Raw genomic sequence first — 14,348 nt, forward strand, 5'->3', positions numbered from 1 at the left:
GAGGGCCGCAGCCAGTTTCTCCCTACAGGGAGCCTCTGCAGGTTTGAGAAACCCAGAGGAAGGTGAGTGAGCGAGAGGCCGCAGAGGTCCAGACCACCAGCCCCTAGATGAACAGCATAGAGTCCTGAGCACCCAGCACGCTGGGCATGAAGGGGAGGAACACAGATGGCCGGGCTTTGCCAGCCCTCAGAGGGGCCTGGGACCTTGCCCAGGACTCTGCTTGTCTATTCACTGTCATCCCCTCAGCCCTGCAGGACAGGTGGCCCTCCTCCATGACTCTTACTCACTGGGTAAACTGAGGCTGGGGGCGGGGGCGCAACACATATGGATTGTACATGAGTGCAGCTTACTTCAGAACCTGGATTCAAGCAGCCTCCCAGAGAATGTTTTGGAAACGGCAGCCTATGCATATCCCTGGGGGAAGGGCTGGAGTCAAGCAGAGTTCCTGGTGGGGGCGCTACGGGGTGTGTGAGAATGAGAGTGTGGTGCACACGTCCCTTCCGCCTAAATGCCTGGCTTTCCCTTCAACCCGGGGGTAGCCTGACCCTGTGGGTGGCGGTCCTGGCATGAGCAGGTAATGGCCTCTCCTCCCACAGATCAGCCTGAACGAGAGCATGCAGGTGGTAAGCCGGCGGGTGCTGACGGTGGCCTATGGGGAGCCTGTGCACCACATCATGCAGTTTGACCCCGTGGATCCTGGTTTCCTGTACTTGATGACATCCCACCAGGTGAGGCGAGCTGCAGCCCGACGGCTTTGGTGCAGGGCCTTTGTGCACGCTGACCCTCCTGCCGGGGCCACTGCCTTCCCCACCTCCACCTCTGCTCACTCCTGTCTGGGGCCCCATGCTTCAAGGAGGCCATGTCTCCCCAACATGCCCTCGCCTAACACCTCCCGCCTTAGCCACCCTAGCCTCACTGGGGGGTGGGGGTGGGGGGGTGGGGGGCTGGGGTGGGGGGTGGCTACCTTGCTCAGCCGGGACCCGTCTGCCTCCAGGTGGCCCGAGTGAAGGTTGCAGCATGTGAGGTGCATTCCACCTGCGGGGACTGTGTGGGCGCAGCCGACGCCTACTGTGGCTGGTGCACTCTGGAGACCCGGTGAGGACCCTGCCGTGATGGCAGGGAGGGATGGGGGCGGTGGCCCTGACCGAGGACCTGACCCCACGGTGCCTGCAGGTGCACCCTCCAACAGGACTGCGCCAACTCCAGCCAGCCGCATTTCTGGACCAGTGCCAGCGAGGGCCCGGGCCGCTGCCCCGCCATGACGGTGCTGCCCTCTGAGATCGATGTGCGCCGGGACTACACGGTGAGTGGAGCCGCCCCAGCACAGGACAGTGACAGCCAGGCTTTAGGAAGTTCAAGCTCACAGGCAAGGGCCAGGCACCACCCCCGTGGCTGGGCCACCTCTTCAAGGCCCCGTCATGGACTCTTGGTGGACCTAGTCACAGCTAGGACCACACACCCTGGGTGACAGAGCGGCGCACAGGGCCGCTGCTGGTATTTCAATTGCGGTTTCTGAATATGCTGAGTGGGGACACCTAGATGGGGAGTCAGGTCCCTCTGTCCCCTTCCTGGGTTTGCTAGCAGCCATCACCTATCCCTGCTATGGCGGAGAAGCGGGTGGTGGCTAGGGCCAGCAAAGCCATGCCTGCAACATGGTGGGTGGTCCAGCAGCCTGAGTCTCTCCCAGCTCTATCCTTACTGACGCCTCTGAGGACAGGGTCCTCCTAGGTCATAGGTCATCCCGGGGGTGGGAGTGGGGGTTGGGTGGGTCCAGCCAGTCTACTTCACCAGATCACCTTATCAGCCCTGACCTTATCCCTGGCAGCCTGGGGTAGACATATCCTGGTCCATTCACATAGTATTGAGTGCGTATTGGGTGCCATGCATGTTCAGACTCTGGAGACAGCCCTGGCCCAGGAGGAGCTGATGTGCTCTTAGAAGGAGAGAATAGGCAGGTAAAATGTAGAGATGGTGCTGTATGCAGAATAGAGTGGGGTGAGGTGCAAGGGCAGGCAGGATAACAATACAGAACCAGCCTTGGGCTGGGAGAGGGGGTAGAGTGAGTATGAGGAAGAATAGCCTGATGGGAAACTACAGTCCAGAGGCCCTATGTAGGCAGAATATTCTGTCCTACCAGCCAACTCTCAAATAACCACACAGAGACTTTTTAATTATAAATGCTTGGCCAGTAGCTTAGGCTTGTTACTAACTACGTCTTACAACTTAAATTAGCCCATATTTCTTATCTACACTCTACCACATGGTAGTACCTTTTTTCAGCACAGCATGTTCATCTTGCTTCTCCCGTATCTCCTGGTGACTCCGCCCTTCTTCTTCCCAGAGTTCTCTCAGTCTGTCTCCCCCACCCATAGCTCTTCCTGCCTAGCTATTGACCACTTGGCTCTTTATTAAACCAATAAGAGCAACACATCTTAACAGTGTACAAAAAAGATTGCTCCACAACAGCCCTGAGGTGGGAGTGAAGTCCATGTGTCTGGGGGTGGGGAGTGGGGTCATAGCAACCATGTGCTGCAGAGCCCTTCTGGTTTTGAGACTGTAGGCCAGTCTGGCCTTGAACTTGTGATGATCCTCCTGCCTCAGATTCCCAAGGGCTGTGATTCCAGGCTATGTCTCAGCACCTGGTTTACAGAACCTTTGTTATCTCTGAGATGAGTAGCCTCAAAAGGGAAAGCTGAAGCCCAAGGGTTACTTCCCCTAGAGTGCCTCGGATTCCCTCCTGGGAACCCTTTTCTGCAGGATCAGACATGCATGTTCTTGAGATGGGATCTGTTAGGGGCGTGGCCTGGGCCTCACCTGAGGGCATCTCTCCCCCAGGGGATGATCTTGCAGATCTCAGGCAGCCTGCCTAGCCTCAGCGGTATGGAGATGGCTTGTGACTATGGGAATGATGTTCGGACAGTGGCCAGGGTACCCGGCCCTGCCTATGACCATCAGATTGCCTACTGCAACCTCCTGCCCAGGGCCCAGTTTCCATCTTTTCCTGCTGGCCAGGGTGAGTGCCAGGCTGTGATGCCAGCCCAAGGATGGGACCCTGACGTCCCAGCTTTGGCTATGGATGAAGACCTTTTGTATCCCTGATCTCTTTCCAGATCACGTGACCGTTGAGATGTCTGTAAGGGTCAAAGGACGCAACATTGTCTCGGCCAATTTCACCATCTACGACTGCAGCCGAATTGGACAAGTGTACCCCCATACAGCGTGAGTGGGCAGTGGGAGGAGGCCCCCGCTTGGAGAACAGCTGCAGACTCTGGGACACACAACAGACAGGGCCCCGCATCCTCCCCTTGCTTAGAGCAGGCTCTGACCAGCCAGGCCCCTGCAAGCTGATACTAGACTGGTAGAGGCAGAGGGAACTGAAGACTCTACCTGAGCCTTCCTTGCATGCCTCTCACAGTGGGGCGCTCACTACCTTACAAGACGGTCCATCCATCTCCTTCCCCCAAGACACTGGGATCAGACTTCTGGGGCCCAGCTGGGGGTGGGAGCAGGAATCTGACAGGTTCCCTTGTCTTCCAGCTGCACCAGCTGCCTGTCGACGCAGTGGCCTTGCTTCTGGTGTACCCAGCAGCACACTTGTGTCTCTAATCAATCTCAGTGTGAGGGCTCGCCAGACCCCACGGTAAGCCCTGTCTCGGGTACACCTCCACCCCTCGGCTTTAGTACCTGCTTCTCTTGTTTGTAAGATTTCCATGGTGAGAGCTTCTCTTGGTCCTGGCACAGTCTTTGGCACTAATGGTGGTGAGGGGTCTCATCACAGCGTGTTTAACCGATCCCCTGTGGCTGGACAAGGGGTCTCATCACAGCGTGTTTAACCGATCCCCTGTGGCTGGACAAGGGGTCTCATCACAGCGTGTTTAACCGATCCCCTGTAGCTGGACAAGCTGGTTGCCTTTTTTCACTCCCCTATTTGAATCTCACTGGGTTACTCTCAGTTCTCAGAAACAACACTTCAGGGTTACAGTGTGGCCTCCTGGAAAGCCTGAGCCAGGCTGTAGCCCACACCTGCTGCTAAGGGTGGAACATTGTTATCACATGTTTTCAGCAGGCCTTTATCCCTGTGGCTTTGAGAGGAGGCATCTTGTTCAAAGCCATCTACCTGGAATGCAGAAGACTTGGGCCTTGAACCTAAATCCTTCTCTCCTTTCTTTGAAACCCAGAATTGGGTGCTAAGACCCTGCCTCAGTTCCTATGTTATTTCACTTCTTCCTGAAGGGCTCCTCCCTCTTTCAGGGATGACACGTGAAATTCCCTAGACCTTGGCAGGTGAATAGCGGTGTTCTGAGCTCAGCCATCTTCTCCTTGCATTAGGTCAGGGCTGTGCACCCTGGGGGGCTCATATGGCCCCTGGTGCTCGACCAGATCAAGTCACCAGACTGCTGGCCACGTGTCTCAGAGGCAGCCTAGCTTCAGGCACTGGGATTGGAGAATGCCATCAAGCCCTGTCAGCCACAACTGGGGGCCAGCCTTCAGCAGCATGCAGCAACCACGTCTGGCTCACAGAGTGCCCACAGAACAGGGGCCCTCACTGACAGGCCAGGAGTGACCCATGACCATACTGGAGGAAGCACTGGGTGTCAGGATATAGTCCACAGATCCAACATCCCCATGGCTCTGGGGTTGGGGGCATCTGGGTTGTGGCACTTCCTCGTCCACAACCCTAAGCTGCATACACAGCAGGGAGCTGGTGTCGGTTGGGGACCAGAAGTGTCCATTGTATCTGCCTTCTACATGCCAACCTGAAGGTCCAGGGACCTCCTTACAGTCCTTCAGCACTACTGAGTGCTTGTTGTATATACTTGAGTCTGTGCAAAGCACTAGGGAGAACCCAGTCAGATGTACTTCTGTCTTTCCCATCTCAGGCCAAAAGCCTCAGCTCTCACTTGTGCTGTGTGATCCCAGGCAGGCTCCTGACCCTTTCTGTTCCTTTCTTCCTCTGTAAAGCGAGGCCCACCACAGGGCTGGAATTATTTTAGGAGGGCAACAGGCCTGTAGTTGGCACATAGATGATTTTAGAAGCTGGTGGCTTACTGTGTATGGGTGACCAGGAGAGACTTCTCTCAAGAGGACTTTTGTGTGGGGTCTTGACATCTGCGTAGGAGCTCACCAGCTGGGAGGCGTGTCGGACACTGGCGGTCAGCCTGCTCTCTCCAGGTCTGCAGCTCTCCCTCAGGACAGGAGTGGGCTGGCCCCGAGGGGCTGTCGTAGAACATTACCGTAATCTGGCAGGAGAAGAGGCAGCTTCAGCAGGGCCTGTGCAAGGCTCTGAACCAGTGCTCGACTTGGCATTTAATTAAGTGCCAGTTAGCTGTGGAGGCGCCAGGCCTCCTGGGCAGACGGCGGCCAGAGGGTCTGCATGTCCTCCCGGGACCCCTGGCTCCTGGAAGGGAGGTACTGCAGGTTGTGCATGCAGCCATGTGTGTGTGGTCCCCGAGGCTCCCACGGGGAGGCTGCCAGGGCTGGCTCCAGGGATGAGACGGAGGCAGCAGAGTGCCAGGTGTTCCAGGCTGGTGTTGCCTCTCCGAGGGCAGAGCTCCCAGGGCAGTGTGACGTCAAGCTTTGGAAGCAGAATGGGAAGTGGTAGCTGGATCGGAGCCTGGCCTGTTCCAAACCACAGGGTGGCACAGTGCTGGAGCCAGTGACTGGGTGGATGGGTGGGAATTGACAGCCGTCGGGGGCTGTGGGCTGGGCCCCGGCCAGTGACTTGGGTCAGGGGATCCGTCACTGCCGGCTGGGTTGGGATGGATGCCAGGACTTCTTCTCTTGAGCTTGTAGACACTGTAGGAGTTCTGGGAACTCCTGCAGCTCCATTTTTCCAATGGCACGTTTGGGATCCTGGCCACTTAGCTCTGCTCCCCGGCAGTTCCAGCCAGGCAAGGAGAGGCTCAGTGCCAACCTGCGTGAACTAGAGTAGGTTCTGCGCACACCTACCTGATGGTAGTTTCTGACCACCACCACCACCACCCACCACCCACCCACACCCACCCGCTTCTGCCCAATCATCCCCGCTCTAGGTGCGGCCAGCCACAGCTTCTCAAGCTTGCAGGTTGGGTCAGCAAACGGGAAGAGCCATCTGATGGCCTGGGTGGAAACAGGAAAGGGAGGTCCATGTCCTCTTAAAGGAAAAACCCAGACTGGCTTCTGGTCCTTGGACTTAATCAGCTAATGCCAGTGAACAGTGAGAAGGTTGTTCACCTAGAGCACCACTGGACCCAGGAGTGAACAGTGGCATCAGGGGCCCCCTAACCCTCTGGAGGATGCCACGCTCAGACAGGTTCTTCGTTCTTGGTGCCAGGTGCTCTCAGCAACTGAGGCTGGTTGGGGACCCCTCCAGCCCAGTCCAAGGAACTGGACAATGTCCTTGCTGGTTCCACAGGAGTTGTAGTGTTGAGACTGTCCAGTTACAGGACCCTGATCTGCTGCCTGGATGGTTCTCTTAGGCCAGGGTGGGCTTAAGGATCCAGGTCAGTCTCCCCATCATGAGCCTGTTGAGGGCTGGGCCAGGCTAGGCCAGACTCAGAGGCAGATGGTAGGGCTGAGAGGCCACAGGTGGACGTGGGAGAGAGCGCAGACAGGGGCGTGGAGTTTTAGGAGGAGGTCAGGACTCACCTACCTCAGAATGTGGCTCCTCACATTTTGGTGGTCTAGATTACAGGCAGTCAAAGGAAACAGGTGACTCTTAGGTGGCCCCATGTGTTCACTGAAAGGCTTCCAGAGTCCTGCCTGGGGTGAGCTGCTTTCCCTCACTGTGATGCAAGTTCTTTGTCTTTAAAACGGGTATCGGGTTCTCAGGCTGGAAGGGTCCTCATGCATGTGAGGTCACTCAAGCATAGGGTCCTGATACCGTTGTTCTTGCTTTCTTGCTAGTACTTGGCAGCCTCTCAGGGTCTGGCTGGGCTGGGGTTCTCCCAAGGGAATATCCCCTGTGCGATTAGGAACTAATAGTAATGTGAAGTAGCCCGTGGCTGCTCACCCGTATGCAATCTCAGCACCGAGGAGGCTGAAGCAGGAAAAGGCAACTTTGAGGCCAGCTTGGGGCACGTGGCATGCACATGGCAGGGGGAAGCTGGAGTTGCTGATGGGAGTGGTGGCACACGCCTGTGACCCTAGTCCTTGAAGCCAGCCTGTCTGAACAACATGGTGAGACCCTGTGTCCAGAGAGACAGAGTCGGGGGAGAGGAGGAGGAGGAGGAGAGAGAAAGAACAGAGGAAAAACAGTGCCCCAGGAGAAGAGGGCCTTGTCCCAGAGGGTGATGTCAGGTGCACGCAGTCTCTCCCAGCCCAGCCCTAACCCTAATCCGTGTGCCCTGCCAGATGTGACCAGGAGGTCCCTGGCTAGAGGGTCCTGGTGGCCCCAGGGTGCATGACTGCTCCTGGGCCCTGTAACTTCTGGCCCCAGTAGGTCAGATGTTGAGATGTGAGTACATAGGACCTTGAAGCTCCAGTACAGACATGGTCCCCAACATCCTGCTCGGAGGGATGTAGAGAGGGTGTGTCCACAGCCCTTGCCTTCTCTGCCCACCCCCCTTAGTTTCTTCTGCACAGTGGGGTATGGTCCCCAAAAGCCACAGGGGTAATTTCTGGCTCAGGTCTGGCCCAGTGTTATGCCCTGGGAAGTTGAGTCCCAAAGGCCCCAGCCACCAAGAGTTCACCCCCAACACCCAGGCACTCTGGGTCTGAGGAGCACATCAAGGAGGCAGACTCCACCTAGACGGAACCTTTTGCCTCTGCTCCTTCTGTCTTCTCATCTAGAAAGTGGGGCTGCAGGCGGCGGCTGCTGTGAAGGCTGCTGGCACCTTGGGGGGGGGCAGAACTGTGTGTTGGCGGGGGGCTCTGTAACATCCTGTTTGATCCCCTCCTGTGTTTGGTCTGCAGAACCCTCAGGACTGCCCCCAGATCCTGCCCTCGCCCCTGGCGCCCGTACCCACGGGTGGCTCCCAGGACATCCTGGTGCCTCTGACTAGTGCCTCCTTCGTCCATGTAAGTAGAGGCTGAGCGAGGTCTGTTCCGGTGCCCAGAGTGGTGACCCTGCCTTTCTCTCTGAGCTCCACTCCAGCGGTCTAAGACCAGGCTGATGGCGGACAGCAGGCCGCCAGCAGCTGCCAAGGGAACCCTGGCCCACACCCCAGTACTCCTGCCCTGGAGGCTCCCTGGCATAGGGGCCCAGCCCTCTGCCTGGCACCACGCAGTCCACGGGTAGATGAGGTCCATGTGGGCTCCGCCTGCCCTGCCCAGACTGAGCAAGACCCTGGTGCTCTAAGCTCTGTGGAACATACTGGCCCAGTTCAAGGCTCCCATGTCTTTCCCGGAAGAGACCATGCCCCTAATTCCCATGGCCTAGAGGGGACGCTGAGGGAGGAAGGGGTGTTTGGGAAGGGGATGTGCCCATCCCTGCCCCCTCCCGAGGAATGTGGCAGAGGGGGGGGTTGATGAGTTTTGGAAGGATGCCAGCCTCCCTAATTCCTGGGACATGCCATCTGTCTCTGCCACGCTGGAGTTGAGGCCCGTGACGGTTGTCACCCGTGGGGGCCACGTGCCAGGCATCTGGGATGTGTCAGGGAGCCTCTTACAGGGTAAGAGCTCTTGAGGGCCAGGGTGGAGCTGCCCTCCACCCAAAGGCCTACCCTGCCAGGGCCTGGTGGGTCACAGGAGCAGGGTGGGGAGGCTCTAGCCCCAACTTGGCCCCGGCTGATGCTCTCCAGCTGTGTGGCTCTTGGCTCATTCTCGGCTTTTACCAGCCGTGGGAATCCCCACCCGCTGCCCCTTGCCCACCAGCCTCACCCTGACCATGCTTCTAGATCGCCTTGGGGGCGTGGGGCTGGGCAGCCCTGCGACAGGCTGCTTGGTCATGTCCTCGGGAGGGGACCCACCTCCAGCTCCGCGCGCATGCGCGGGGAACAGAACCAGCATTTGGCCCCGTCAGCAGCCTTTTCCCCTTGTTAGCTTCCGGCCAGGACCCCAGGAAGAAGAGGTTGTCCTGCTTTGTTCTCAAGGTGTCACATCTGCCAGCAGCAGGGACGTAAACAGGAAGTACTGGCACATGGCTGCTGGGGGCTTGGTCTGTTGTCACTCAGCAAATATTTATTGATATTACTCTTGAGGGAGCAAGATGAGACGGAGGAGCCGGGCCTAGCTTAATGTGTTAACATTTATTGAGCACTTCCTGCATACCACCCATAACAAAGCACACATTAGACACCTGTATACGTAAGCCGTAAAACATAGGGTCTGTGCTTTGCCCAGCAGACCTATTCACATAATACGGTTCAGAAAACCAAGGCTCCGAGAAGCAGCGCAACCTGCCTGAGGTCACATAACGAACAAGTAAAGGCGCGATCTATAGCTGGGCCTATGGGAGGGGGAACCCGAGCTTTCCAGCAACTTCTGCTGGTCTTACAGGTGTATAAAAGGCCCTCTGGTGAGCTAGGACCTCCTCAGTTGGTGAGGAGACGTGGCTTTGGGAATAGAACAGGTCCCTCAGGGTGCACCTCCTCACTGTTGAGGGCAGAATTCAGTATGGGGTGCCCTGATCCAAGGGGGCCTCGGGGAAACAGGCTCCGCAGCTGGAATTTGGACACTTGGGATTCTCATTGATGGTAAAAAGAATACCAGCCCATGCAGAAGCCCTGGCACATGCCACATGGAGGATGACAGGGTATCTATGGTTTAGCTTTACAGGGCAGAGACCAGGGACTCAGTCCAAGGGGCAAGTCAGGTCTCCTGGAACTGGGGTGTCAGGAACTGGTTTGGGCCGCTGGGGGTGACAGGGAGGCTGTCAGAGTCCTCAAGTGTCTGCAGTTCCTGACATGATGGCCAGTAAGGAGATTCTGGGGCAAAAGCTTGGTGGAGTCCCTAGCCTACCTGTCAGGGTGGCAGCTGCCATGTTCTGATAGAGGTATGAGGGATGGGTGCTGGTAAAGCCTCTGCCCTGTCTGCAGGGTACCTCCCTGGAGTGCAGCTTTGGGCTGGAGGAGAGCTTCGAGGCCGTGTGGGTGAATGACTCGCTGGTACGCTGCAACCAAGTGGTGGTAAGTGGCATGACCCCAGGAGGGCACAGAGGAGACCCACTCGGCCTCCTTCCCTCCTCACCCTACGTGCTTCTGCTTTCTGGTCCCCCCCGCCCCCTGCCCTCATCCATCTTGGCGGCACCCTTGCCCCCACGGGAGACCCGGACCCCACCCTCCTGGCCTTTCACACCCTCCTCATTTTGCAGCTGCACACGACCCAGAAGAGCCAGGTGTTTCCACTCAGCCTGAAGCTGAAGGGGCCGCCAGACAGATTCCTAGACAGCCCTAACCCCATGACAGGTGAGTGTCCAACCTATCCCCCATCGTCACTGGGAGGGGCCCAGCCTTGGGGGCTCGCCCAGCAGCCACAAACATCGTACCCCATAAGTGCCCACACACTCGCTGAGACACTTGGACCGGCCCCTCTGCTGTGGCCAGCCTTCTACCAAGTCGTGTACCTCCAGGACCTTACCTCCCCCTCTGAACCTCTGAGCCCTGTTGTCCCTGGGTCAAGGGAGGCCACAGCCCTTACTGCAAGACTGACCAGGACTCAGCCAATCCCTCTAAGTCTTGTCTGTAAAATGGGGCGTCAGTAGTTCCTCCGCACAGGGTCCCCAGGAGGAGGAGTGTTGATGAGGCCGGGGGCTGGACCCGGCTGCATAGTTAGGAGCCGGCCAAGAACTTTAAGGGCGCCGACCCCAGAGTGGCCCCGCTTCAGGCTGACCATGCTGTCCTGTGTCCGCAGTTGAGGTCTACAATTGTGCTGTGGGCAGCCCTGACTGTTCCCAGTGCCTGGGCCGTGAGGACCTGGGTCACCTCTGTGTTTGGAGTGACGGCTGTCGCCCGAGAGGGCCCCTGCCGCCGCTCCCCGGCACCTGCCCAGCCCCCGAGATCCGATCGGTAAGCGCATGCCATGCCGGGCATTCCTGGCACACAGGCACACATTGCTATGAGATTGGCTCATAGGTCACTTCCTGTGGCTACTGTCTTAATGGGGATGGTCACTGGGGGGTGGGGGGTGGGGGCTTTGACCCGTCGATTTTCAGAGCACCCCAGGAAAGCTCCATCCTGGTGATAGCTGAGGCTTACAGGAACTCATCAGCCTGACTTAGTTAAGGACAAAACTCAGGGAAGGATTCTGATTGACTTAGCCTGGGCCAAGTGCGCACCCCCAGGCCAATAAGCCTCTGGATTAGATGCCGAATTCTGTAGCCAGGCATGGCCACCAAGGGCCACATGGCGTCTTCAGACTCCCGTGAGACCCGTGCAGCCCAGCCACCAGTTGCCCCAGCCCCCTGAACCCTCCATGTCCTCTGCTAAGTCGAGGGTCTGTGTGGCTCCCGCCTCTTGTGGGCCCATGTGACAATCAGAGGGACACCCAGACCTCAGACCCTCACTCGCCCTGGTTCCCCGGCAGATTGAGCCTCTGAGTGGCCCCTTGGACGGCGGGACCTTGTTGACGATCCGCGGCAGGAACCTGGGCCGCCGGCTCAGTGATGTGGCCCACGGTGTGTGGATCGGCAGTGTAGCCTGTGAACCTCTGGCTGACAGATACACAGTTTCCGAGGAGTAAGTGTCAGGCGCTGCCAACCTAATCCTGACCCCGCCCCCCGTGGTGGCACATGGCTAGGCCTCCTGCTGTCTCTGCCTGGGCCATTCCTCTATCCTGCCGGCACTCTGCTGCCTCTTCCGGGAAGCCCTCAGGGCTCTCCCTGCCACATCAGCCTTGCTTTGATGAGAACCACTTGATACTAGTAAAGTTTTGGGGGGGCTCTGATGGGGTATAAAGATCAGGGTGCGACAGCTGGGCCCCAGGGCCTCTGGGGAATTCTGCAAGCAGGAAATTAGCAGGGTTTCCTGTTGAAAGGCACTGAGCCAGGCTTGCAGATAATGGCATCAGGTGGCCAACCTAGGCTAGCTGAGCCAACTGCCCGGTGATCAGAGATCATCTGATCTTACCCCTTGTCTCAGAGCCGCCGTCTGGGGAAACGGCGGAGTGTCGTGCCCCCCTTGGCCATCCCCGCAGTGACCATCTGCCCGTGGAGAACACTGTTGGTTGGGCATCCTGGTGTATGAGTGGGAGGCGGGAGCCATGGGCAGACACAGGAACTGGCTCACCCTCTGTCCACATGCCTGCCCGTCCTCAGGATTGTGTGTGCCACGGGGCCCGCACCAGGGGCCTTCTCAGACGTGGTGACCGTGAACGCCTCCAAGGAGGGCAGGTCGCGGGAGCACTTCTCCTATGTGGTAAGTCCACCACCGCCACCCGCCACCATCTCGCTCCCCATAAGCCAGAGCCTAACCCCCTTTCCTTCTCCCCAGCTGCCCGTGGTCCACTCCCTGGAGCCTGCCCTGGGTCCAAAGGCAGGGGGGACCAGGATCACCATTCACGGCAGTGACCTCCACGTGGGCTCGGTGCTCCAGGTCCTGGTGAATGACACGGACCTCTGCACGGACCTTATGTAAGTAAGCCATGCCCACAGCCTGCAGCTGGGAGGTGGGTGACCCCCTCCCTAGGTCTCCTCCGGGTATGCCTCGTTCGGTCCCTTCTTGGCTTGGGGTGGATGTGGGAAGGAAGGAGGAGGGAGATGTCTGAGTCGGGCACAACCCAAGCCGGCGTGGGACCGTGGGAAGAAGAAACTGGGCGGAAGTGGCAGAGGCCAAGGCCGGAGCACCTGCAGTGGGTGAGCCGCTGGAAAGGGCCACACTCACGGCGTCCGCTCGTCACTCCCCATAGGCGCACGGCCACCAGCATCACCTGCACCGTGCCTAGGGGCACCCTGCCCGCTCCGGTGCCCGTGTGTGTGCGCTTTGAGAGCCGGGGCTGCGTGCGTGGGAACCTCACCTTCTGGTACATGCAGAACCCCGTCATCACCGCCATCCGTCCAGGCCGCAGCCCTGTCAGGTGAGATCCAGATCCACCCATGCCCACCCGGTGTCACTGTCCAGGCTGCGGGGAGCCTGACAAGTCTTGCTGTCCCCTCAGCGGTGGCAGGACCATCACTGTGGCTGGCGAACGTTTCCACATGGTACAGAACGTATCAATGGCGGTACACCACATTGGCCGGGAGCCCACGGTGAGGGGACAGGGGAGATGGGAGTGGGGAGATGGGGGTGGTGAGGTGGTCCTGTGCAGCCAGGGTCCTGAAGTTCCTGCTCATGTCTGCTCCACTTGGTCTCTCTATCTCCCCCCTCTCTTTACCCTCATCCTCCAAACTTCCATTCTCCTGGGTTCACCCTCCCCAGTTCTGCAAGGTTCTCAACTCCACGCTCATCACCTGCCCGTCTCCTGGAGCCCTGAGCAATGCTTCGGCACCCGTAGACTTCTTCATCAATGGCCGGGCATATACAGACGAAGCAGCTGAGGAGCTGCTGGACCCTGCGGAGGCCCAGCGCGGCAGCCGGTTCCGCCTGGACTACCTCCCCAACCCACAGTTCTCCACGGCCAAGAGGGAGAAGTGGATCAAGCATCACCCAGGGGAGCCGCTCACCTTAGTCATCCATGTGAGCACCTGGCTGGGAGGACAGGTGACGGGGGCAGGGGGCAGCTGACCTGGGAACCCTGCCCCCATCCCAGCATCCAATCTGCACCCACAGAAGGAGCAAGACAGCCTAGGGCTGGAGAGCCATGAGTACCACATCAAGATCGGCCAGGTGTCCTGCGACATCCAGATCGTCTCAGACAGAGTCATCCACTGCTCCGTCAATGAGTCCCTGGGCACAGCTGAGGGACAGTTGCCCATCACAGTGAGTGGGCGGGGCTCTGGAGGTGGGCGGGCCCGGCTTCTGGGTACAGAAGTCGCTGAGTGCTTTCTTAGGCCAGTGAAGCAGAGCTTTATACCCTGACTTGACAGATGGGGAAACTGAGACCCAAGTCATTAGTTAGTACCAGAAGCTATTCAAAAGTGGCTCCTGCCTGTTTGGGTGTCCCGCCAAGAGTGTGGCCTGCCAGTCATTATGTAGAACTATGGAGAAGAGCAAAGACAGCTGGGGGGGCGGGGGTGACGGACGGACGGACAGATGACTTTCTATACTGCATCTGCATACCTCCTGCTGGGTCACCTCTCACCTGTTCCCAGGACAGCAGTCAGACCCCATGAGCTTCTCGGTCACACCCCTCCGCCCCGCCCTGACCCCCACGCACCCCCACCCCACCCCCACCCCCCCCCGCTAGGCTGTTATCACCACAGCTCTGTACCAAGCTGGCCTCTCTGCCAAACCCTGAATCATAGTTTGTCAGGCACAGTTTGATCGGGAGGTCACTGTGGCGATCCGTGAGGCTTCGTTAGAGCGGCCAGGTCCCTTGCCTGTGGGCACACGGCT

At 58.6% G+C, this 14,348-nt stretch overlaps 1 protein-coding gene across 2 annotated transcripts in view; it reads left to right on the forward strand.

The window, feature by feature from the left end:
- Positions 1-14,348, forward strand: part of Plxnd1 (plexin D1) — a 40,116-nt gene that overhangs the window by 15,209 nt on the left and 10,559 nt on the right. For both annotated transcript variants that reach the window (XM_028864012.2, XM_037204248.1), the window contains exons 3-19: positions 597-728; positions 995-1,095; positions 1,174-1,303; positions 2,836-3,013; positions 3,111-3,219; positions 3,538-3,640; positions 7,894-7,998; positions 9,957-10,046; positions 10,232-10,325; positions 10,771-10,925; positions 11,443-11,594; positions 12,173-12,272; positions 12,348-12,487; positions 12,763-12,930; positions 13,012-13,102; positions 13,272-13,529; positions 13,623-13,772. In XM_028864012.2, the coding sequence (XP_028719845.1) occupies positions 597-728; positions 995-1,095; positions 1,174-1,303; positions 2,836-3,013; positions 3,111-3,219; positions 3,538-3,640; positions 7,894-7,998; positions 9,957-10,046; positions 10,232-10,325; positions 10,771-10,925; positions 11,443-11,594; positions 12,173-12,272; positions 12,348-12,487; positions 12,763-12,930; positions 13,012-13,102; positions 13,272-13,529; positions 13,623-13,772 (2,256 nt within the window). The remainder of the gene's footprint in view (positions 1-596; positions 729-994; positions 1,096-1,173; positions 1,304-2,835; positions 3,014-3,110; positions 3,220-3,537; positions 3,641-7,893; positions 7,999-9,956; positions 10,047-10,231; positions 10,326-10,770; positions 10,926-11,442; positions 11,595-12,172; positions 12,273-12,347; positions 12,488-12,762; positions 12,931-13,011; positions 13,103-13,271; positions 13,530-13,622; positions 13,773-14,348) is intronic.

The sequence above is a fragment of the Peromyscus leucopus genome, chromosome 3, assembly GCF_004664715.2.
Source record: "Peromyscus leucopus breed LL Stock chromosome 3, UCI_PerLeu_2.1, whole genome shotgun sequence".
NCBI lineage: Eukaryota > Metazoa > Chordata > Mammalia > Rodentia > Cricetidae > Peromyscus > Peromyscus leucopus.